This window comes from Hemitrygon akajei, chromosome 22 (genome assembly GCF_048418815.1).
Source record: "Hemitrygon akajei chromosome 22, sHemAka1.3, whole genome shotgun sequence".
Classification (NCBI taxonomy): Eukaryota; Metazoa; Chordata; class Chondrichthyes; order Myliobatiformes; family Dasyatidae; genus Hemitrygon; species Hemitrygon akajei.
In genome coordinates this window covers 32,508,158-32,535,068 of record NC_133145.1, presented here as the reverse complement: position 1 = coordinate 32,535,068, position 26,911 = coordinate 32,508,158, and the positions used below count along the sequence as shown (strand labels likewise).

The following is a 26,911-nucleotide window of genomic DNA, read 5'->3' as shown; positions in this document are numbered from 1 at the left end:
TATAGAAACCTTTGCATACAGCTTTTAAAGCTATACTGAAGCTAAGTCAAGGTTTAGTTAAATATATTAATACATATGACTTCAACAGAAATAAATAAGACAAGATCAGTGAATGACCACATTATATGCCCGGCATGAATGACTGATTACAAGGATGGTTATCAGAAGCTTCATCAATATTTCCACATATCTAAATTATTTTTATAGTAATAGCAAGTAAGCTAATTTGATTTCATAAATGTTATACTTTGGTAAGGTTCAGGATTTTGCTTTACTTTTGCACTTGTGGAAAAATGTAGCCTTTCTTGCTTGGTTTGTTGAGCAGCAGAATGGGCAACAACCTACCAAGCTTAGGTTGAAGTGAACTTTCCGCATTGGGAAATTAACAAAATGGACGTAAAACTGCTGAAACTATTTGGCTTTTGAGTGACCGTGGTTTACTGGCTTTCCAATAATGCAGACAGAACTTCCTCTTTAGTAGGAATGGCCCTCCTTTATTTCCATTTATTGATTATATTAATCATCTCAAAATGCTTAAAATAGTATCACACATACAATTCTTGAGGAACTTCGGTCAGGCAGCATCTACAGAGGAAAATAAACAGTCCACACTCTATTCCTTTCTATAGATGCTGCCTGACCTACTCAGTTCCTCCAGCATTTTGTATGTGTTACTCTGGATTTCCAGCATCTGCAGAATCTTGTGTTTAAAATGATAAGTTACACTCTACTGCAAAATGGGTTTAACTGAGCACTGCAGTAAATATTATTATGTCCTTTGGGCATTGAAAGACAATTGACTCAGTGCAAAAAATGTTTTGAAGGTATTATTTGTAACAATATTTTTTTTTAAAAAGCCATTTATATAATTTTCGTCCCCAATTGAAGTTCAAAGTTTAATTTCTGCTTACAGTTTGTTATATATAGACATTGCAATTAAGTAGATTGCTGTCAGTCAGATTAATGAGCTAATGCTCAGTTCTATGAACTGGCATTTCTTGATAATTCAGAGTGTTACCAGCATATCTCTCTCTCTCCTTATGCTCGAAGGTGTCAGAAATACATATTTCATGGTCATCAGTAATAACAGCTATTATTGGTGGGGAGAAATGAAACATTTTTCTTTTTAAAAAATTACAAAGAAATGAAATACAAATGAGATGCTTATCCATAACTTTCAGCTGAATTTGTATCCACTTCAGTATATTAATGATTGAGTGTTCAATAAAATCTGTTACCAGGATTCTAAAAAGCCAGCATCCTATTACCCAATTATAGAAGAAAAATGGTGCCTTCCTTCCATTCTTATATCTCCATTTGTTACATTTTGCACTGTGTCATCTGCATGGCAAATACTTTATTTAAATTGATGTTAGTCATCACTGCATTTTATCATTGGTTTCTCAGCCACAGAAGAGAGGAAACGGTTCTAAGTAGCAGCAAAGTGGTGAATCATCAGGCAGTTACCTGCCACAGACCCAGCACAGTACCATCTTCCAGAACTGGTACCTCCAGAGGTTGCATGCAGACAGGCGACCCCTGCTGCAAGGAGATAACTGGGCTTGTAATTGGAAGTGTTTTCTAAGCAGTTGAGACCTCCTGCAGAAACCCAAAATTTGGTTTGGGCAAACAGGTTTTTTTTTGGCTGTGTTGAAGGGATAATGGGTATAGAAGTGAGAATTATAACTTCCTGGATACTTCTAAAACTATCCAAAGAGGCTGTTCCTGTAATTTTTAATTGACTTTGAACACATTGGAACTAAAGGTCCACTTCTTAAAATATGAGAAATACACACTGTTTTAAATCATTTAAAACCACTACATGTTTCTAGAACAGTATAATTTCATCCTATTATTTTACCAATTTATTGCAAAATAACTTTGATTCAAATCATGCATTTGAATTCTTGTTTGATTCTTTTACAACACAATTCTTCTGACAATGTAGTTCTATGTATGTCATGTATCAAAAGTCATACTTCAATTCATGTTTTTCTAAACTCACTGCCAGAACTTGGGAGATGGCCATGAGTTGTTTACATTGTTGAGATATTCTCAGAATCTTATTAGGACAGCCATTGATGGGGTTCCAGCCAGCCATTGTAAAACTCGTCGTAGGGACAGGGGATGGGAAGCAGTGGGGGTACCAAGAGAAGCTATGTATGGTGAGCTGTCCGAGAATATAGAATATTAGATTCAAATGTCATTAGACAGTATCCACCAGTAAATTGATTTAACCAGTGACTTGGTCACCAGATACTGAAGGCAGCAGTGATATTTATAGACTTATAAACCCCAAGCTTTAATTACAAAAAGGAATTCAAGATTAATTGAAAAAAACTGGACAAAATAATTGGTTAGGTGATCATCATTGTATTCCCAGTCAACTAATTTATTTTAGTGAAGGAGCCTGCTGATTTTATCCAAACTGATTAGTTGAGACTCCAATCACATCTCAACATGACTGATTCTAAACCAGGGCTTTCCAACCTGGGCTCCATTGACCCCTCGTTTAATGGTATTGGTCCACAACATAAAAAAGTTTGGGAATCGCTGTTCTAAACTGTGCCTAGCAATGGCCCAGCCATTGTATCAAATTATGAACAGTGGTTCAAGAAGGTAATAGTGACCTACCTTCTCGGGCAACTAAAAGCAAAACTATGTATGTTTTGCATTTTGAGAATAAATTTTAAAAAATCTCTTGTATAGTTTTCATTTTAAAACTAAGTCATTACAATTTTTGATTAACTTTCAAAACAAGAATTCAAATTCATTTCACTGATCTTATAATTCCAAAATGAGTATTTTATGTAAGCATTAATTCAATGATTTCTAAATCAGTGTGAAGTTAGCATGAGTTGGATTAATCTGCAGAGATGGTTAAATTAATGTAAATTCATACCTGTAGACATGCTTTCTCCAGCTAAAATGGTATGTTCCAGGGGCTGCGGACTGGGTCCAGAAAGGCCCGGGGTAGGAGGTTGTGGAGGTGGAAGTGTGGGCCTTTGTCTCGGCTTCACTGTGGGTCGAGATTTGGTTAAAGTGCTCGTTTGGGAAGGAGGTGAAGACAGGGATGGTGCGGCTGGGGGAGTTTGGCTTGGTGGCAGGGTGTAGGCTTGAGGGAAGTTTGCAGCGTATGGGGATGGAGTGCTCGGAGGGGTTGGAGAAAGGCTGGCGGGTGAAGGTTGGCCTGTCGCCTGGTCAAATGGGATTTTGGGTGGTAATGGCACCACCTTCTTTGCAGCTGTAAAGAGAAAAAAAAATAGACTGTATTACTTATAAAGCCTAATTTTATTGGATGAAGTATAATTTAAGAAAACGCAACTGATTTTGCAGATGCTCAAATCCAGTGCAATGTGCACAAAATGCTGGAAATTTGCAGAAAATAGGTGTTCATCTGAACAAAAAGCAAATGTTCAAATTAAAATATGTATTTTATATCAATGATTGTTCTTATAAATGACATACATAGAGGGACATCTGTGCAGCACAGCAGCGAGAACAAGTTATGCACTATTATTTGTTGAGATACAGCGTGGAATAGGCTGTTCTGGGCTTTTGAGCTGTACTGTCCAGTAACCCCAGTTTAATCTTAGCCTAAACACGGGACAATTTATCATAACCAATTAACCTATAAACCAGTATGCTGCTGGACTGTGGGAGGAAACCAGAGCGTCTGGAGGAAACCCATGCACTGGGGTTTCTTATAAGCTCCTTACAGGCAACGGTGGGAATCGAACCCAGGTCACTAGTACTGTAAAGCGGTATAACAAATACCATGTTACCATGCTGCCCCATTAGTGTTTGTGAGACACAGAGGACTACATAAGGGGAGAAATGCTTGCGAGTGCCATTGAGGAAATTTAAAGGATCAAACTAGGGAGAAGCAACGTCAGAACAGAAACACAAGGTGTCCTCTGGTCAGAGAGTGGACCACCTTGTATTACCCCTCTCTCCTACCCCCCCCCCCCCCCCATCCGCTGAACAGTGTGGAGAAGAGTCTTAACTGGGGGGGGAAGAGAAGAGATTGAAGTGGGTTGGGAGGAGGAAAGGCACGATTGTGGAAGGAGGGAGAGAGAATAGAGTTTGGGGGATGGGGAGGGGTGGAGAGAATGGAGTGTGGAGGAGGAGGGAGGACGAGAGGCAGGTCTGTGAAGGGAGGGAGGGAGAGAGGGAGGCTGGGTGGGGTCACTTTCCTTTCAGATACCCAAAGACATTATCTTCTCAAGCACACTTAGAAAAGGGCAATACGTGCTCCCTTGCCTGCCATACACATGCTTAAAAACATGAACACACCAAACAACTGTATAGTCACCAAAAGACTGTGACAATGCAGTGCACCATTACACCGTCTGATACTTCAGATGTTTAAAACAAGATTAGATTTGAGCATTTCAACTGCCTATGGCCTCATCATCAGTATCTTAATAACAACCAGTATCTCTCCTGTATTAAGGTCAGAGTAAGGAGCACAGGCATATGAAACAAAAGGACTACTGACTGATCAAAATTAGTTTACGTTTGGTAGTAAATTAGCACGGTTTTCCTTATAATGCACATTTTCTGATAGGATTTATTGTTCAGAAGATGGAGGAAGAGGGGAGGGGGCATTTGGTAAATCAGGTCACAGTTACTTGTGCTACACATGAATTACATCTTCACCAATGGCTTGGAGAAAGGAGCTCTTTTGATTCATCTTATATTCTTTTCCCCTTTCTCCTGTAATGCACAGCCGTTCCTCCCGATGGTGAGATGGTGGCCTGTGTGGTGAACCAGCATAAATCCTCACATCCATGTGCTTTGTGCCTCAGGCGCCTGAACAGCCGGCAACACTCACCTCCGCTTCATGACCATAGCTTCAAAATTCTCAGCCAGATTTTCATGACTGAATTAGTAGAATCATAGAATCATAAAACAATACAGTACAGAATCAGGCCCTTTGGCCCATCTGGTCTGTGCTGAACTATTATTCAGCCTACTGCCATCGACCTACACCTAGACCACAGCTCTCCAACCCCTCCCATCCATGTACTTATCCAAATTTCTCTTAAATATTGAAATCAATCCCGCATCTACCACATGTGCTGGCAACTTGTTCCACACTCTCACCGCCCTCTGAGTAAAGAAGTCAACCTTAAGCATTTCACTTTTCACTCTTAACCTCCACTTCTAGTCTCACCCAACCTCAGTGGAAAATGCCTCGTAATTTTGTATACCTCTATCAAATCTCCCTTCATTTTCCAGCTCTCCAGGAAGTCAGGTCCTAACCTATTCAATCTTTCCCTATAACTCTGGTCCTCAAGTCCCAGCAGCATCCTTGTCAATTATTTTCTGCACTTTCAATTTTATTGATATCTCTCCTGTAGATAGTTGACCAGAAGTGTACACAAAAATCCAGATTAGGCCTCACTAACATCTTATACAACCTCAACATTACATCTCAATTCTTTGATTAATGAAGGCCAATGTGCCAAAAGCTCTCTTTACGACCCTATCTATAGTACCTGTGAAACCACTTTGAAGGAATTATGGATCTGTGTTCCCAGATCCCTCTGTTCTACTACACTCCTCAGTGCTCGACTATTCACCATGCATGTCCTAACCTGGTTTGTTCTCCAAAAATACAAAAGCTCACACTTGTCAGCATTATATTCCATCTGTCATTTTTCCGCCCATTTTTTCAGCTGGTCCAGAACCCACCTCAAGCTTGTTGTCATCCACAAATTTGCTGATCCAGTTTACCACATTATTATCTCGATCGTTGATATACTAGTTGACAAATAATAACAGATACATAACTAATCCCTGAAGCATACTACTAGTCACAAGCTTCTGGTCAGAGATGCAATCATCTACAACCAACCTATGTGGACCAATGAACACTGTAATCCATATACAGTCCGTGACCTCAGATACAAAAAAAATCTTCCTCGTGCTGATCTTCAAGAGGATCAACTTTGTCCCTCGCTATTCTTTTGCTCTTAATATATCTGTAAGCTGCTAGAGCAACATCGTACCTTCTTTTAGCCTTCCTGATTTCCTTTTTAAGTGTTCTCTTGCATGTCTTATACTCCTCAAAACCCTCATTTGTTCCTTGCTGCCTGTACCTGCTATGCACCTCCATCTTCTTCTTAAAGAGGGCCTCTGTATCCCTCAAAAACCAAGGTTCCTTAAACCTGTTATCCTTGCCTTTTATTCTGCAGGAACATACAAAGCCTGTACGCTCAAAATTTCACTCTTGAAAGCCTCACACTTACTAAGCACACCTTTGCCAGAAAACACTTGTCCCAATCTACACTTGCCAGATCCTTTCTGAATCTCAAGCCGACCCTATCCTTCTCCGTAATTATCTTGAAACCAATGGAATTATGATCATTAAATCCAAAGTGTTTCCCTACACACACTTCTGTCACCTACCCTGTCTCGTTCCCTAGTAGGAGATTAAGTATCAATAGTAATGAGAGGACACTGCTGGCTCTGTCTCTCTTTCCTTCTCAGAATACTGATAACCTCCACTAACTTCTGTTGTCATTTGACTGCTTGGAACCCTTGAATCAGAGTGTCACATGACATGGTGATCATTTAATGATATTGATCATCTGAGCTCAAATCCATCCTTTAAATGGCATCTGCTTTCATGTCTGACTCTCCTGTACTAGATTCACCTGACCAGCTGTTCCCGTTTTCCTCTCAAATCAAAACTCCATGATGCTAATATTGCACTTTTTAACGTGGATGATGTTTGGAGCTTTGGAGGGAACACAACATTTAGGTTTTCCACTGCTTGCACACATACCCTTTCTTACCAACCATCCACTGTTTTGCCGGATGCTAATGCTGATAGAAGAGTTTGGTGCACAATCTTATTCAGTATCTCTTGGTGTGTTTCTGTTTCTTGGCGTTGTAACTTCCAGTATAAAACTGCAAACTGACCTGAATCTTCACATCCAGTCTCCTAAACTGGACTCCAGTGCCCTGAATTTTATGCCTATTATTTGAAAATTCCCGCCCAGTTTACAGGCAGAACACTGGTTCTTCTGCTATTTTTAAAATTTGGAACATTATGATGTGTTTACATTACATTATATGCTCTGCTGGATCTGAGTGTGTCCTATCACTGCAGTGCCAAGTAACTTCCCCGCTCGTGACTCTGTCTACAACGGAGAGCAGAGCTTAGGATGACAGTGCATAATGGTGACTCCTTTGCTTACATCTTCGGAAACAGCTCTATTTCCATCATTAATATCTCTTTTTTTCCTTTCAGGGTTCTTTTTGGAGTTACACGCTGACGTTGGTTCTTTGTGGAGACAGGACCCACTCTCAGGGGCTTGTGATCAGCCGCTTTTTGATATGCCAAGGAAGACCAACGCACCTCCAAGCTGCCAGACTTCCGTGGTTCTGGAGGCGGGCGGATTCGAGGCCGGTGCTGCTGCCTGATGTGCCATGGGAGTAAATGGAAGATGGGAAGCAGTGAGCTGGCTGCTGGCTGTGTGCCCAGAGACAGGAGTTCTTTGGGCACAGAGCTCGGAAAAAGTGACGCCACAGACTCTTTGACACCATAAATCAGTGGGTTGTTTGTTATGTCTCTCCTCTCGCTGTGAAACGGGGACACTTCTTTTTTCCTTATAAGGGAGAGAGAGAGGGAGCCTGTGGTACGCTGAATTGCCTGGTGAGCGAGTAGTCTTTGGGGTACTGCAAATCCGTGTCTTTATTGACGATTGGTCCTTGGTGGGGGGTGCAGATGCCTTTTTGTTGGTGGAGGAGGGGTAGTTGTTACTTTGCTGCTGCTTATGCGTGGGAGGGGGCTTTCGGGTTCTAACATTTAACTGTCATTCATTCCTTGGGGCACTCCTCCGTTTTCGCGAATGTTTGCGAAGAAAAAGAATTTCAGGATGTATATTGTATACATTTGTGTGAGATTAAACATACCTACTTAAACCCATTGGATGTCGTGATAGCCCCATAAGCCCATTATCTACTTCAAAAGCAGTCAGCATACAATGAAGCAGATTTAATAAGCATTAAAGAAAAGGCAAGTGTCCACCTTTGCGCAACGTGTGGGGGCTCTGCTCAGTCGGCAGTTGGCTGGTGGCAATGCTTTGCTGAAGGCTGCTGGAAGAAGTCACATGATCAGAAACGGGCCTGCCTTTCTGTCCAATCACAGGGGAGAGCTCTTTGCCTTTCATTGCACTGAAGAGAAAAAGAAGAGGATTACTTGTACATGGGAACCTGTTTGGTCTCAGCGCAGACATACAAATATAGAATAAACACACACATATTTCTACCAGTCTTGGTTAACTAACTTATACAACATGCACACTCAACATATACACGTGACCCTGCACATTATTTTCTTTATTAGTTGTCTGTGTTACTTTCCCCTCAGTAAACATCCTAACGACAGCTTTAACTACAGTTTCAAAGGTATTCTTTGTATTGAGGCACGAATTGCAAATATTTACCTAGTGAGCCTGGTTCCTTTGTCTCTGGCACAGGCGCAGCCGACCCAAGGGGGAGAGGCTGACACAGAAGGGGTGGAGGGGGTACAATGGGAGTTGTGCTTGGTTAGGAGAAGAGGGGTTTTGATGTAGACAGGTGAGACGTTAGTTTCAGATACATGCGAGTCAGTAGGGGAGCCTGGCTTAGGGAGGTGAAGGGAGCACGGCTGAGGGTTAGAGTTGATGTCAAGCTGCTGTGAGGAAGGAGGCTGAGTGAGCAAGGTTGGGCTGTACCCGGGCCATCGCTGAGGGGGCGAGGCTTGGGGTACAGCCTCAGGCCGAGCAGATGGCTGAGCCTTATGGTAGAAATGGTGGGCATGCTGGGAGCAAGGAGACGGGGTAGGTCTGTCATCCTCTGGGGACGGATAAGAATAACAGGAATCCGACCAATTGGAAGACAACTCGTCTGCGCTGTAAACATTAAGAGAGCAACAACATTTGTTGGGGAGGTACAAAAGAAAATAGGACAAGGGGGAAAAAAGAAATCAACAGAGAAAAAAAATACATGGTTTAGTAACTCGGACACTGCTTGACAATATACAATAGACATCTGCATACAGCAACAAAGCAGGGCTGTTAAGGTGAGTGGGTGACTACACAACACACAGTGGACACCATGGACGGAGCAGTGCCATGCTGAATGTGAAACGTGTTATAAAGTTTTGCAATCGTAAGCAACAGGATTTAAATTACAGAGTGCACATGCATTCACTGCACTTGAATTCAAAGCAGCAGTGATACACCAATAGTTTCTCAAGCCACTTCTTCTCGATTTTATTGTGTGTGTGTGTGTGTGTTTTTATATTGCAGGGAGGCAATATTTCTGATTTGTAAAAGAAATTGAACAAACATATTCAGGATAAGAGATTTAACAGAATAAGTAAAAGTCTGGATTCATTCATGCCTGAGGGAATAGAACCTGATTGAAAGTGATCCCAGGGAATACTGTTCCCCATAATCACATTCCTGGATGGCAGTGCTAAACCTGACCGATAGAACAAATTTTCAGCTGCCGAACATCGTTCTGACATTGTCACGTCTAGTATTGCTGACCTGGGATGAGTTTTACAGCATACATTGCTGATTTATAATGTGCCCCACAACATAGCTTTCTCGGCCGTTCAGTTGCAGAAATAACACTCACTGATAGCTTTCTCGTGCAACTGGGGATGTTTGACTGATGAGGATAATTTTTACACTTGGCGAGAGTGCAGAGGAAGTAATATTATTTCAGGGCAGTTTATACATCTTTCCCCAAAGCAATGAACATTGTGAGAGGTAAATAATGGCCAGATGCTTTGATAATGCTGAATTTTAATTAAAAATGGCCCGTGTAGGCTCACTTCCGTCATCCACATAAGCAAAAACAAATTGGGAAAGATCTGCATTATCTTTTAACTTTTAATATGTCTAAAGATATATAATTTTATTTGTTCATTTATTGAGATATAGCATGGAATAGGCCCTTCTGGCCCTTTGAGCTGTGCAGTTCAGCAATCCCCGGATTTAAACCTAGCCTAATCATGAGACAATTTACAATGACCAATTAACCTACCAACCGGTACATGTTTGGTCTGTGGGAGGAAATGACAGGACCTGGAGGAAACCCAGACAGTGTCAAGGGGAACGTTCAAACTCCTTACAAGCTGCGGTGGGAATTGAACCTGGGTCACTGGTACTGTAAAGGGCGTTATACTGACCACTACACTACTGTTGCATGATCAGGGTTGTTTAGAAATATCAAGTGCCAATACAGTGTACATTGAATACAATAGTCTAAGCAGCTAAGCCTACTTTCAATTTTAATTCCTGATGGTAATTCAGAGTATTTTAGCACCAATAGTAATATGATTGTGTATTAGGGTGTGAATTATGAATTATTTATTAAATGAGAACACCAGAGAACCTGAAGACAATAAAATTTGGCTTAGGCAAACATATTCAAGTCACATTATTGGGATAAATTCTGATAATTTCTTTTGAAAGCTTTTCATTATCTTAAGACAAGTTATAATCTTGGTGTCTTAACTAGCAAGTAAAACACTAATTGCAATGTGTGCAAGATCTGTTGCTCAGTGATTTATACATACCCAAATAGATTGGATGGAGCTAACTACTCTACCATGGCTTTTCTGCTCAATCGCAAGAGCAGTCAATTTCTATAAATATTTTTATATAGAGATATTTAAAAAGTTTATCGGACTGAAAACTGTCAATATCTCAAAATAGTTTTCTATTGATGTAATATTGACACACTGAAGTGGAATCACAACTAAAGTGACAAATATACCCCCAGGAACCCCAAATTGCCCTACAGATAATTATTAGCTAATTTAGAAGTCATTTCTTAAGATATCAATAAAGTTGTTGTACTATTACAGGAAAATAACAAAAGCTATTTAAGAATAGTTTCACTAATAAACATTCTGCTCCCTTCTGATTATACAGTCTTTCACAGTTTAGTTAAACATAGTTACTAGATGAAGTGATTGTGGGAACAACAACACCGTTATATTTGTTATTGATATGCACCATTTGTTCAGCCTCACAATTCCAGCTTAAAATTTGAAGCCGATTACACAGCTTCAATAGAAGAAAATTATATAAAAGACGTCGGGTGAGTTAAGTCTGTTCAGTATTTCTTGCCCTTGATCAAAAACAATCCTGAAAAGTCCATGATCATTTCAGAAAATGTTTCTGGTTGCTGTTGTGCTACTTTCCAATTCTGAATGAAATAAAGACATTTTGTATCACCTTCATCAACACTTTGAGAAGGGTTTTACTAGTAAATACAATTAATTGGACCATTAGTTAATAGGGGTTATTTGGGACAACTCTTAAAGATCAAAAACTAATCAAGAAAATAGCTGGGAGTCCCTTCATTTATTCAGGGACTTAACCAGGGCGGAGACTGTTGCTGAACAGTTTTTAATCAGCGTCAGATGCGTGCACTTGTACGGCCATTAGACACTACACTGTACTTAGAGTGAGAAGCCCTTAAATAGCATCAGCCGTGTGTGCTAGTGTTAAAAAAGCCGTGATTTTTGTCACTGATTGTTGGCAAGAAAGAAGCAGTAAGAAAATTCTGAAATGTTTTGTTCTCTACAGTTTCAAGCCAGAAAGGCCAGAAGTGAAAACGAAACAATTTCCCTACTTCAACAAGTTAGGAACTATGAAGAAATTGAAGCTATCGACAATCATCTTGAATTTTACAATGCATAAAGCTTTGGAGGATGCTATCATCTGTAGCATTACATGAAGGTAGTCCATTATCTACACTAGGTGTCTGTTCTGACTTTCTTCATCTACATTCAATCAAAAGAACATGGCAGCATACATGGAATGAACTATTAGGAACGTAGTTTTATAGTATTGTAGTAGTATTGGTAGTGTTCGAATTTGTTTTGTATTTCATTTAAGTACATAATTTGTTATTCAGTTAAATAGTAGTTTGTCTTTTTTTTACTTTTTTAACTACATTCATGAAACTTTGAATAATTGAGGAAGCTGCATAATGGGGCCAAATGTACTGGTTTCAATGTGTCCCAATTAACTGGAATCCATTGTACAAATGTGTAGCTTGATTTATCAGCCTGAAGACAAAAGCAGCAAATACTGGTTTCTGAACTGAGCTATTATACCCCTGGTGTTCAATCTTTAATGCAAAATCTAAATTAACGTCTGCAGTTTGTTTTTTCTACATAAGCTGTATAATCCCTGCATTTACGCTTACAGACCGCCCTCTAGTGGCAATCGAATGAAATTGCAACTAAAAGCCCGGAGTGTTATGTAAAAATATCACAAAGAATTCTGCTGATCTGGAAATCCATAGTTACACATGTAAATTGTTGGAGGAGGTCAGCAGGTCACACAGCATCTACGGAAGTGAACAAACAGTTGATGTTTTGGGTCAAGGCCCTTCTTTGGGACTGGAAAGGAGGATGGGAAATGCTCGAATAAAAAGGTGCTGGGGTGGGGAAGGACTAGCTGGAAGGTGAAGCCATGTAGACTGGAGATGAAGAACCTGACAGGAAAGGAGAGTGAACCATGGGAGAAGAGCAAGTAGGAGTGGCACCAGGGGGAGGTAATAGGTAGGTGAGGAGGAGAGCTAAGAAGGCAGAGTGGGGAATAGAAGAGGGAGGGGGAGTGGGAAAAAGTTACTAGGAGAAATTGATGTCCATGCCATCAGATTGGAGGCTACCTAGACAGAGTATGAGGTGTTGCTCCTCTACCTTGAGAGGGGCCTCATCATGACAAAACAGGAGGTCATATCTCATCATGGCAGACGAGGAGGCCATGGCTCATTAATTCCCATCCCCATTCCTGTTCCAATGCCTTGGTCCTCGTCTGCCATGATGAGGCCACTATCAGGATTGAGGAGAAACTCTTCATATTCTGTTTAGGTGGCCTCACACCTGATGATATGAACATTAATTTCTCCTTCCAGTAATTCATTTTCCCTCCCTTACTCTCTTCTTCTGTTCCCCTACTCTGGCCTCTCATCTCTTCTCCTCGCCTGCCTGTCACCTCCGCTTGGTTCCCTCCTCCTTCCCTTCCTCCTATGGTTCACTCTCCTCTCCTATCAGATTCCTTCCTCTCCAGTCTACCTAGCTTCATTAGTAACAGGGAGAGGGTACACCATGGAGCATGCTCACATCCTTAGTGATGGGTGCCGCCTTCTAGAGGTTATCACCTTCTAGCTTGTCTTCCTTCCCCTCCTCCATCTTTTTTATTCAGCCATCTTCCCCCTTCCTTTCCAGTCCTGAAGAAGGGTCTTGGCTTGAAATATTGACTGCTCATTCATTTCTACAGACGCTGCCTGACATGAGATCCTCCAGCATTTTATGGGTGTAAAACAATAGTATATTATCTTTGTGACTCAGTTGAAGATTAGTTAACTTCCTTTTCCAAGGGTATAATAGATTAAATAGTGACTGCTCATTATTTGACGCTGAAGCTGAATGTCAGCACACTTTTCTCCTGAAGATTAGCTGTTAGAGCACAGTAACACTATAAATGTGGGGAAGCTTTTGGTATAGCATGTCCTTCGTCCTTCCTGGTTACTTTGTTGTTGCTTTGGATCTTGTCTTATTTATATTTTAACTCCAAGCAAACGTGCCTTGTTTGCACTTTTTAGCCTAACTGCAGCAGGTTTTTGGAGAATTGAATAATTTGGCTGCCCTCCGTGTGGAGATATGCTCCCTGAGATAACCCTTGAGCAGTCAGACTGTAAGGCTTTGCCCCTTTCCTGGACCTTCCAAGCAAGGAAGTAATTTTTTTGCCTCACCTTTCAACTCCCATAATTATCTAACAAGTTGATTAGATCACCCCATCTTTTCTCATTGAAGAAAACCAAGTTCAGCACAGGAAGATTAACTTTATGACTTATCACTTTCAGGCTCCATCCGATTCTGCACTACCTGCAAAGTTAACTTCCCGGTGCCATTTGAATGGAACCAAGGAGGTGCAGTCTACATGAAGCTTGACACAACTGCTTCACAAAATCACCCCATTTATTTTGGCATCCTTGAAATGAAAGCAAGCATTTTCAAAGATCTTATCGGGAGAAAAATTAGAGGGAAGGTAAGACAGTAGCAGAGATTTGGAATGTTATCTTAAAGGGTAGTGGAACAAGAAAGCTGTATAAAGTTCCTTGACACTATGAGCAATGTACCAAATGCCAGAAGTCAGGGTTAGGTTGATTAGCACTTTTTTAAATCAGCAAATACTTGATATATTGTATGACTTTGGATGACCTCACCAATGTTTGATGATTCTATCCCCTGATTCTATTCCATTACTCTTGTACCTATTCATTGCATTTCCTGCTTTCTGCAGATCTCTCTGTTCCTCCATAATACTCCAGAGCTCAGCCAGCTTATCATGGGCACAACCCTCCCCACTGTCACAGATAACCTCAAGAAGGTGGCATCCATCACCAAGGATGTGAGCATGCTCCATGGCATATCCTGTTCCTGTTACTACCATTGGGGAGAAGGTACAGATGCCTCAAAGACTCTGAAACACCTTCTTCCCCTTCGTCATCAGATTTCTAAATGTTCCATCAACACAAACTTGTTATTCCTATTTTCTGCACGATTTATTTATTAGGGTAATTTATAGTTTTTTTGTATTTTACTGCATTGCTGCTGCAAAACAACAAACTTGACGTCAAATATGTCGGTGATAATAAAGCTGATTCTGAATTCCTACAGTCTTACTATTTGAAAGTTGCTATTCCCTTTTGTTGTTTCATAGTGGAGTTCCCAAAATGGAACTCAGCCTGCCACAGTTTCCATGTCCACTCACAAAATTTCAGTTTTCTTTCACAAAATTTTTGTTTCGATTCATACTCCTCATCGTGTAATGTTAAACTGGGTGAACTGTTCATTCCGTCAGCCAATTTTGTGTCTCTCTTTTGGCCATCTTGTGTTCCAGGAGGCACTACATTTAACCTACAAATACCCTCAAAAGCAGTCACTATTTGTGCAATGCCACTGTTTTACCTTCTAGCCAAACAAATGCTACTGTATATATTCCTTCACAACGCAGAAAATTAGATTGGGTAAGTTTAAGGGCCACAATGTAATCGGTAACTAGTGTCATTATACTGATGAGAAATGTGCACTCTTTCCTCATTCAGCTCACTGCACGTGCCAGAAGCTCAGGTAACAGTCAAGCAGAATGGTCGGGGGTGGGGGGTGGTTGGAGGGAGGGGTAGAAAGCTTTGAAAGCTTGCTGACACAGACACAGCAGCTGGTACACACTCTTACCTTGCTGGTTCGGCCCCTGATACTGGGCCGCTAGGTGGAGGAGTGGGGGAGGGAGAAGTGGAACTTTCTACAGACTGCTCGGGGATTGGCGACTGACACGAAGCAGCGAGTTCGGCGGGCGGAGGAGGGGGCTGTGTGCCAGGCGGGGTGGAGGATGTTTTTCGGACAACAGAGGAGCCTCTGCGGGCCACCCAGGAAGTGTCCATCACCCTCACACCCATGCTACAGGAACACAGAGACACCATCAACACTTTAAAGAAAAGAATGCTAGGCTTAATAAGAAGATGCTAGAGGAAAACAAAGAGAATACTTCAAAATACATTTAACTTATACTCCTAAAATACATCACGATAATTTAATGTGTGCACCACAAATTTAATTGGATTGACAAAGTTTGTAGTAAATATTCCATCCAACTATTGCTTAAAGCCAGAGCATCAGATTTTCAAGGCTCAGCTTGGCTATTGAACATGTTCTGGGAAATTACATATATGTAATAAAATGACAACTGCCAAATTAGTTGAATGCAGTATAATTGTTTTAAGTCCTACATGCACAAGGATAATACACGTATTACTAAGATTTGCTGCGCCTTTAAAAGTAAAATCCAGTCAAACAACAAATCAAGTTCTTACAGTGAAGCAGTTGTCATTTCAAAACACATAATTATAGAATTTCTAGGCTAACTATATAAAAGATACATAAATAATTCTATGAATATTCTCCACTCTGTTGTTCAGAGAAAAATAAACCATAAGCAATAGTAATATAAGATATGAACTGCAGGTTAACAACCCTTTTCTGATTAAACTTGGGTGTATGATTCTTTCCTGTTACACCCTGTGCATTGTGGTGGGTACTCATATTTAATTGAAGCTATTTATATATTTCAGATGTACCTCCAGAAATCAAGTAAAAGTTACATACATTCTGACTAACATCTTGATAAAATGGTTTACTTTGTTGAGGATCTTCTATGTTGTTAAATATGTTCCCCCACCAGCCTATATTACTGTGAGATAATCACTTGCAGTCTTTCCACCACCATCCAAAATTGGAAACGTATCACCTTTCTTTCATTGCTGATGAATCTGTATCATGCAGCTGCCAAGAAAGAGCACTAGGGGAGTGTCTGTACCAGAAGGAACGCAGCATTCTGCAGGGCAGCTGATCACCACCCATCTCCTTGACCATTAGGGACAGATAATAAATGCTGACCTGCCCAGTACTCCCCAGATCCCCAACCTGGATTTCAGAACGATACATCACCCGTGCAGCATAGAAAACAATTGCATGTTAAACTAACTGGGAGTGAGATTTGCTACAGATACCCATTCATTCATCTGCACACACATGCTTTTCCACACTGATAAGCATGCCCATGGACATACATGCATTCACACATGCCTAAAACTGCTTTGACATGCATATCCATTTACAGATACCCACCCGTAATATTCACGTTGTTCTACACAGGCCACACACTATGACTCCTGATACCAAATTGGTTGTGGTGCTGAAGACTTGGATCAGAACAAGTTACTTCCCGTTTGATCCCACCTGCAGGTCAGTGTTCACCTGAGAGTGCAGCCAACTCAGATATGACAATCCCACACAAAAGAAAACCTGTCCAATTAATTACTGTCCGTTAGTCATTTCCGTGTCATCAACCAAGGTGTTGTCAAAAGTGCTACCAAGTGCCACTTACCCAAGAATTTGCTTACTAATGGTCAATTTATTTATTCAGTCATTGAAAATTTTATTGGACCCTTAGAAAAAACAATAATAAGAGAGCTGTATTCCCAAAGAGAGTTGAGACATACCAAGGAAGCATTTGACTGAAAGTGACTTCAAGAAGCGCCGACATAAAATTGAATCATCCTCATTTCAAAGTCATAGAGTTGCACAACATGAAAACAGGTCCTTTAGTCAACTTCTCCATGACAACCAAGTTGCCTACATCCTTTCTATAGCCACCTGATTAGAAGACACACAATACTCCTAATATGTCTCAACTGATTGAGGAAGACAAGCATGTCAAATGCCTGTTTCAGCATCCTGTCTATTGGTGGCGCCACTTTCAAGAAACCATGTACTTGACCCCTAGGTCTCTCTGTTAAATAGACTCTCAAGACCCTGCCATTTAATGTACAAGTCTTGCCCTGGTTCTACCTACTAAAATGCAACACCTTGCACGTGTCCGAGTTAAATTCCATCTGCTGTTCATTGGCTGACTTTCCCTGTTAAGCTAGAACCTATGTAGTATATCTCTAATTTTGGTGTCATCTGCAAACTTATTAACCTGAAATCATAGTTCACACTTAGAAAAACGACCGTGGTCGTTGGAGGGCAATCACATCACCCCATGAACACTGTTTCACCAATGCCTGGAGCCACACAGTCTCGACTGCATCATCAACGGTCTTCCCTCCACCAGGTCAGAAATGTTGACGTTTTTTGAAGTAAACACAATGTTCAGCCCAATCGCAACTTATCAGATAATGATACACCCATTCTCTTATGCACCATAATCCAGATAACCTTCCAGCTGGAACAGTCTGGTAAATAACATTTGCACTTACAACTGCCAAGCAATGATCAATTCCACTAGTAGAATTGAACTATCTACTATGTACATTCAATGATACTGCCACTGCTCAATCCATTAGCAATAACACCCTGGAGTCTCCTGGACAAAGCCTAATGGGACCAGGTCCATAAATACTGCAGGTACAAGCAGGTAAGAGGCTGGGTATTTCACAAGGAATGATTTATCTCCTGGCTACCCAAAGCCATTTAAGGCATAAGTCAGAAGTGTGATGAATGAGACTCCGAATCAGGAAGCTTGGTACTAGCTGGGACAAAGTACCCAATTCACCAGTCTGAATGTCATTCCACCCACTGGCTCATGACTTCCATTGTCTTTACGATCAAGGGCATCAATTCACAGAAACACTATTCCCTACATATCCCCTCAGTCAAACGCCATACTGACCACTCCATCTACACATCAAAATCTTGGATCTTCCATCTAAGAACACTGTCTTGGTGTCCTTATCCTAAAGACCACAACCATTGAAGAAGGTGAATTGCTACGCTCAGTGCTGCCGATGCATTGTACTGCGCATTACACCATTTCCATTCATTTTTTTCTTTTCAGCCCCAGTCACGCTCCAGCTACGAAGAGGGTGATAACCTACATTTGGACTCTTGTAAAATGAGTTTTTTTTGTTTTGATAGCTTCATATGCAGCAACAGAGACCTAAGCAAGTTTACCTGCCAACAATGAGCCCAACTGGGAAACAGGAACAGAAAGATGATAAGCGGGTGGTCAGTTAGCACTGTAGGATTTTATACAGAATGGTTACACCAGGTACATAGTTTGGATCCCTATTTCAGCATTTTCTTAGTGTAACCTTAAACAAAGCTCCATTTATATCCATATCCAAAGAGTAGTTGCTCCAAGAAAACATCGCATCACTGCTTTCTAGTGACTGGCAGTCAATTCCATGAAATCTTTTGATCTCTTTTTGACTTTCTGCTTTAAAACAAATGCACTGAAACTTTGTTCCAGTACTTTAGAATACTTGCCATCTAATTCCCTACTTCTCAAAATGATTTCAATTCATAAAATACACATATATGTAAAGAAAGGAACAAGTATAAAGATAGCCCAGTGATCAAATACAAGCAATCATATCTGAGAATTGGCAAATTTACGTCTTCTACTTGCAAGCTGTTATCCTCCATTTCTTGGAATATTTCACCCCGACCCGTTCATGCTCATCTTATTATCTAAAGCCAGTTATGCAGATGTTATTGATACAGTACCTTTGTATTTTCCTAAGGCTGCATTAGCAGAAACAAAACAGTACTATTTAGAACATAACATAAAGGGTTAAATGAATCAAAGAGTAATTATTGTGAAGGTTGCAGAATCCTGTTAAGTAAAACAAGTGCGTTTGACGAAAAGTAATGATTTAGCAGGAACATTTAAGAGTTCACACTGTAGCGCTTGTAACATTTTAACCAGTTAGTGGCCCTTTTGTTATTGGTTCCTGACACCAGGAAAACTGCTCAGTTAAACTCTGTGTTAGCATTTCAGGTGGAAGTTCACAAGCACAGAGATGGTATTATGCTGGAGTAGGCAGAAGTTCAGATTGACATTCAATTGCCATTGGCTGACAATTATCGGTCTAATGTGACTAGGTTAAGACTATTCAGAACTGGAGTGGAGTTGTCAACAGAATTATTAAATGCTAAAACTAAATATCAATATTACCTCTGGGTCCTCAGGAAAACTCACTGAATTACTTTAGAAATGCGTGAAATGTTACTATGTCGTGTGGTGTGTTTGTATCCACAATTCCATGAATGGAATGAATTCACTGCTGTTCCTGGTTGAAGAGATACGATTGCCAGAATATTGGGAGAATTTTGAGCTCTTTTAGTGGTACTATGAATTCAAGCGGATAAGGCATCCCATTTAATAGATGATATCTCCAAAAATGCAATCTCTCTCAGATCTGCACTGAACAGTCAGCCTGGATTATTCACTAAATACTAGGACTTCGGAGCTGAGAACTGACAATTAAAAGCTGCAATCTTGGTGCAAGAGGCTAAAATTTTCATTGCCTTAGTGTTTTTTATGGGAATTAAAACATTTGTAGACAAAAAGGAATCCAGAAAAATATAATGGTGGAAAATCGTAAACTGGAGTTAACATACCAAAATGACGTTTGTAAGCCTTACAGTATTCTCCACGGAGGCACGTAAATAAGTAAGAGTGGCAGACTCTGTGGTAGGTTAAAGTGTTACAAGGCGAAGTGTGGACCATAAAGCATAAATTCTGGTATACTTTTAACTGGAATGAAAAGATTTACAAAATACTGCAAGTACTTTTATGCTGTTAATTTTAATGTGCTGTATTTTGGTGTAAATTCAAAAAAAATTGCTTACCGCAGCAGCCATGTTGGACAAGATGCAGAACGTGATCTCATGTAATTTGGGCTGTTAAAATGGTAAAATGTGTAGTCTGGGCAAGAGTACTCAACTGACATGAACTTACAGCTAAAAGTATTCAGTTAACAGGAATGAAAACAAGTTGAAAATGAAAGGACAGCAAGAATGAGGGAGCAACACAAGCACAGCATTTCATTGTGGTCAAAAGAGAAAAGAAAGAAAAATGAAAAACGGAATAGAAGCTGGAATGAAAAGCCTGGAAAAAGCACACAAAACTACTCACATTAATACACAGCAGGCATGTGCAGTGTGAGTTACATAATACCAAAACAGTACAGCTATACTTACAAATTTGTAACATTACAAGGTAAGAAAGTAAGCACATAATACAAGTGCTTCATTCTCCGTTTAATAATTTGCCTCAACCTTTCTCTGTAGAAAGCGCTGTTCTCTTGGGAATCATGATTTCATTGGAACTGGACGTTCATCATTCCCTGACCCAAGAGCCAGTTTTTTATAGAAGGCCCTCAGCAGGCCATTTGAACAAGACAGCCATCACAACCAAGTCCAATCAAATCCATACCAAGCACACGTACTTCCAGTTGAGGTCTGTGCAATCCGATTAAGGGTGGGAATGCTGGCCAATCCCCTGTCTCTCACTCTGGGGGTCTGGGATCAGCTGTAGTGCTCCCTCAAGAACCTGGTACCCTTCTGGCTCTGTGACTCACTTGTTAAAATCGTAGAGCCATCAGGCATCCATTTTTAATGACTGTCATAGATACAGATTACAGGCAAACATTTTGCTGCAGTCTGCCACCAGCAATAAAACGTGTTCTTAGTTATTGATTTTACACTAATCAATAATGAGCTGACCTCGAGTGAACCAAAACAGACAGAAGTAACACAGGTGTATATGATGATAAGAGGCATTGATCATATGGATAGTCAGAGGCTTTTTCCCAGGGCTGAACTGGCTAACAAAAGAGGGCACAGCTTTAAGGTGCTTAGAAGTAGGTACAGAGGAGATGTCAGGGGTAAGCTTTTTTACGCAGAGAATGGTGAGTGTGTGGAATGGACTGCCAGCGACAGTGGTGGAGGCGGAAACAATAGGGTCTTTTAAGAGCCTCCTGGATAGTTACATGGAGCTTAGAAAAATAGAGGGCTATGTGTAATCCGAGGTAATTTCTAAAGTAAGTACAGCACAGCATTGTGGGCCAAAGGGCCTGTATTGTGCTGTTGGTTTCCTATATTCCTATGTAGAGAGGGACATTTAAGTTTTACTTCGAAATACTGGGCAATTTTCATGTTCTGCTGCTCACCCGTTATGTTTGCCACTCTGAACATGCTGGAGGAACTCAGCAGGTCAGGCAGCATATCTGGAAGGAAATGGCAGGTGATGCTCCAGGTCAAGACATTTAGTATCAGCTTGTTCAGTTCCATTTACTGCAAGATTTTCTCACTCTCATACTAAACATTTACCTTTCGTATAATGCACATTTTTTTCTTTTAGAATGGTAATTAATATAACATTTTCCAGCATATGCAGTATCTCACTTTTCCATTAATATTACTAAGTCCTACAAATATATAAAAATGTATACATGACATTCCGGTGGAATGTTACATCCTTACAAATGCTCTAAACTACAGCTTTAGCCATGGACCAATGAATAACAACGAGGGATTTACAAACAGAGAATCCCAAAGTGTAGTCAATAGTCATAGTAGCAGTACGGCATCCAGCATTGCCAGTGGGGATCGGAGGTTAGTCCTATATAACCAAACAGGGGAAGCGCTCGTCGGTGGTGGAACATTTACCCGTTGACTCATAGACTCATGACTGACAAAGAGAGGAACAGGAACCCTCCTCGGAACAAAAAGGGTTAAAGAAATTTTGCATGTACAGTCTCCAGGTATCTTGTAATCACAATATTCAAGTACATATTTCAGATCTTCTTTACTTACACACACACACACACACACACACACACACACACACACACACACACACACACACACACACACACACACACACACACACACACACACACACACACACACCTCCCTTCTCCCCCCCCCCCCCCTCCTCCCCGTTTGGAAATGCCTGGTACAGGAAAACTGTTGCTCCTGTTTTAACGTAACAACATTATGAGATTGATACTTTTAGCACAGGTTGCCATGGCATACTGTATCAAGCACCATTCAAGCAGGGAACTGAAAGATATCATGCACATATCAAAAAGAATGTTGCTGAGTGCTATGCTGAAACCAAAAATAAAACATTTGCATCACCTTGATCCACTTTCAATACATGAGATATTTAAAGCTCACTAAACCTGGAATATAAGAGTGTAAAAATTTACTCATTTTTTTTAATGTACATCTTCTTATTGTTCCCATGTATATCGTTTCACTCCAGCTCATAAGCAATTCTGCTTTATATGCGAAAATGCTACTTTTGAGATGGGAAAAAGAGAAAATGGGGCAATCGCCCATACATACCCATCTTTTTTATAAAATTCCAGCATCATGTTGTCAGTGGCAACACTGAGAGGCCGCCTCGCTTGATCGTGTTGCTTGCGGTCCGAGTGGTCAATGTCCGGCGAAGGCATGGAGTTGTAGTTTGCATTATGATTGGTGTGTAACGGGCTCCCATAGCTCCCAGTGACATTAAACTCAATATCTGTTTTTGAAAGAAATATAGTTCATTGCATTTAACCACCAGCCTCAACTGTACTCAAATTTATTCTTTCACTCGAATGACAAAAGAATTTTTGTTATTGCTCAATTTTAGTATCTCTGACTTTACTGATGTCATCAGTCTATTAAAATTAGGGCTCCTACACTACAAGACTCAGTACTTCCTCTATTTCAAAATCTCGTACTGTTAGGAAAGCAAAATGCAGATACTGAAAATTTAAAATAAAAGCAGCAAATGCCGGAGGGAGTCAATGCCTATAGAGAGGAACTCAGTGTCAAATTTTCAGCTGTCAATTCTTCATAACTAGGAAAAATTAGAAAAGAAAAAGGCTTCAGTTGCAGAGAAGGGTGATGAATGGATTGAAAAATTAGAGAGAATGTTCACCATAGGATGAATGGTAGGAAAGACCGAATGACATAGGCAGTGGTGGTGATGCAAGTTGGGAGGGTGATATAGGATTATTAATTGCAGTTGATCAAACCAGAGAAGGCAGAAGTAGAAAGAGATAAATGAGGGAGAAGAGACAGACAAAATAATACAATGCTAGAAATCTGGGGAAAAAATTGTAGGTTATACCTCCATGTTTTCTTTTATTTCTGATTTCCAGGGATTTTCAGAGGGAAGAGTTCCTTCTGAACACTGAATGAGGTGTGAATGATGTGTTGGTGGTGGCATCGTACTGGAAGTGGTGAAGGTTTTGAGGATGATCCATTGAATGTGGAGACTTGTGAGTGGAAAGTGAGGGCAAGGACAACCCTATCTTGGCTTTGGGTGGACAGAGAGGGGATGAGAACAGAACTGTGGAAAATGGAAGAGGCATAGTGAGAACCCTGCCAGCTATTGTGGCATAAAGAATTAAAGAATATTTTAAATACTGATCTGGAAGGTGAATGCCCAGTGAGAGGTTGATTAATCAAGACAGCTGTTGAAATCTGCAAGCTTGTAATAGATAATAGTTGCTAACCTATTCCTTAAAATGGTTCCCTGATACTTGAACTACACTAGTCTGATATTAATTTGATACGTTTGAGTAACCTCATGGGTTTTTGAATTGATCCACTAGCCAAAAAGTCAAAACTGGATAGAAATATAATTGAAATAACTAGATTTTTTGCCCTCATGCTTTGTGTTCGCTGTTAACTTATTATTTCCAGGTACATTTTAAAAAATGATTGATAAGACAAGATCCCAGAAGAAGGCGTGGCAAAATACTTCCATAGAAAGATTTGTCAAGAACAATTTGCCTATGTCATTTGACACGGCACAGAACTAACATCCAATAAGACCAGGTATGTTATGCTAGAGTTAAAAAAAAAAGAAGTTGGATTAAACCTGTACAGAATTCTGGTCTCAGCTGCAAGCTCTGGTCCAGTTCTTTACACCACTAATTAAGAAGGATGTGAAGGTCTCAGAGAAGATGCAGAAAGGAATGTTTTCAGGGATAAGGTTAGACTGGATAAGTTGGGGGTGTTCCTGGAGCAATGAAGATTGAGAGATGGAGAAGATTTCATGGAAGTGCGGAAGTCATGACAAGTTTAAATGGGAGAACAAATGGGAAGCTGTTCCTATGAGCAAAAGGTTCAAGACACAGAGACATGGATTGCAGATGATGAACAGAAGATGGGGAAGGGGGAGTGGAAACAAAGGGGTTTATTTTTGAAGCAGACTGTTACTTTTAGAGCTTACTACCTGCAAGGATAGGGGAAATGAAGTTCTGGGTCCTTCAAAAGGGATTTAGGTTGGCATCAGAGAAAATTAAATGCAGGGCAGCAGGGCAGTGGTGAGGTTGGATTATTCTATAAAAAGCCGTGAGTACTCAGGCCAATGGCGTCCTTATGCGACAAAGATTTTAAGATCTAAAATAGCTGAGGTAGGATTTCAGCTCACATTTGCTGTAAGTTTTAATACTGTATCATATTCTGGTAACGTAACCACTATGCTCTCAAACCCTTTAACTGACTTTGGCTTTAATACAGTCCTTCACTTTCAATTTTGGCACAATATTTTACTTTGTTTCTAGTTAAAGAAAAATAATGTTATAGAAAGATGTAAAATATTTTGATTCTGGAATTATTGCATGATGTGATGTGTAAGATGTATGGATGGTTGATACCGATGCTTCTAACTCATTTTGCAGTAATGAATTCACCACAGCTTCTTATATTGTGATGTGCAGTATATTAATTTTTAAAAGGCAACTGTACCATATTCAATTGAGATATTTAATTAATGTATTTTTGATGTCCTTATATTCAGGAAAAATGTGCTATGAGTTACCTGGCTGGTCCCTGGCCAGTCTTTCCTCCTTGCCTACAGGTTTTCCACTGACATGGGTTGGATGGAACTCGAAGAGGGAATAGAATACACTGTCATTTCTCCCTTATTAGCAGAAGGATATGTTTTGTGGCTTTAAGAGCTTGGAAATCATATTGTTTTGGGTAAATGGACTCCATTGTGCTTCCCACTTCTCAGTCAAATGCAGACTCCCAGTTCAGCCCTACTTTTGTACAGGAATAAAGGAAATCCTGTTCCTGCACAGACCCAGAGGGAGTGAAATCTGGATTTTCTATTTTCTATTCCTGAGGCTGCCAGCAGGGTTTTCTTGCTCACTGCAGCTGATCCAGACAGGCTACAGGAGCTCATAACAAGCACACAAATGTCTATTGGGCTGAACTTGTGGTCAGTCTCTGGGTCAGCAGAAATTGTGCTTCTGCAGAGTGGCCTCTAGTTAACAGCCCCAGATATTTGCCTCTTTTAAATTCTGTAGCTGCAATGAATGATGAGAATTGCAGTGGCAGCTTGCAATAACTTCAGTAAATAATAATCCACTGACAGGGAATTGGTACAGGCCAATTTCAAGGCTTGGGAATTTTACCCAGTTTGTTAATCTGTGTTCTGTCATAACTGTGTTATAAACAGAAAATGTATGCTGGTACCAAAAAGATGTTTGGCCTTTATTTTTTAACCTGCGCCTACCTTGCTTTTCCCTGGAGTTTTCAACATTTTCTAAAGATCTGACAAAAGTATTTAAAACCTGTGAACACACTCTTTCCCCTTTCTCTGCAAGTTAAATCAGGATGAAGACTTTAACTTAATGATGCTGAGATACATCTTAGGATGCGCTGGGACACATCATCAGAGATGTAGCTTGGGATCATCAAGTGTCTCGGGTCTTTCAGACGCTCTTGTCAAGCAGCCCAGACAGGCCTGTATCCCAGCATTATTGGTCCATGGGTCACACGTCTTGATCCATCGCCATCTGGAGGCTCGTTCAAGCAGCCTCTCTGAAGGTCCTGCTTTTCTTTGCAGCCAAGAACAGAGTGGAGCCTGCACAGCAAGCAGCCAGGCAAAGCCTCTACATCCCACCTCTACAGGCTCACATCCTGTCCTCCACCCTTGTCCCCGGCACTGCTCTATCAGCTCCTGGTACTTGGCATTCTTGTGCTCAAATGCCTCCTCAATCTGGTCTTTCCAAGGAACTGTCAGTTCCATTGTGACCACGTGCTATGCGATTTCTGACAGAATGATCATGTCAGGCCCCAAGGATGGTGATACGATGAAGCCTGATATCAATTATTTAGCAAAGATCATTTAGCTCAGTATGACCATTAATGCCAAAGAGAATGTCTTTTATCATGAAGTGAATATTACAACTTATTCTGAATGCACTGATCTAACTTGGCTAAAATTTTCAGTTCCAAATCCTTGCAGTGCTTCTCGGTTAAGCATGGTCACAGGAACTAACCACATAAGTGAGGTGCTTGAGGGTGGGCTTTTGAGTAAGGAATAAAGACACCTGGAGTTGCTGTCTGCATTTCAAAACCATTAGTTCCATTGAAAATACACAATTATACATGTTGTGTACTCTGCAGTCAACGTAACATGCTGGAAACCAACTAAGTGTACATTGTTGGTCACAATTTACATTTTAGAAAGAGTATGGCATCATCGGTGAGTAAAACGCAAGTAACCTAAGG

General features: G+C 40.5%; 1 protein-coding gene across 7 annotated transcripts in view; it reads right to left on the bottom strand.

The window, feature by feature from the left end:
- arhgap44a (Rho GTPase activating protein 44a) overlaps positions 1-26,911 on the bottom strand; it is a 283,281-nt gene that overhangs the window by 8,014 nt on the left and 248,356 nt on the right. For 3 of the 7 annotated variants that reach the window (XM_073025913.1, XM_073025914.1, XM_073025911.1), the window contains exons 16-21: positions 22,736-22,916; positions 19,103-19,120; positions 15,272-15,493; positions 8,463-8,909; positions 8,045-8,190; positions 2,903-3,244 (exon numbers count right to left, since the gene is read on the bottom strand). In XM_073025913.1, coding sequence (XP_072882014.1) covers positions 2,903-3,244; positions 8,045-8,190; positions 8,463-8,909; positions 15,272-15,493; positions 19,103-19,120; positions 22,736-22,916 — 1,356 coding nt within the window. The remainder of the gene's footprint in view (positions 1-2,902; positions 3,245-8,044; positions 8,191-8,462; positions 8,910-15,271; positions 15,494-19,102; positions 19,121-22,735; positions 22,917-26,911) is intronic. The other 4 variants (XM_073025912.1, XM_073025915.1, XM_073025916.1 and 1 more) reach the window with 4 other exon arrangements.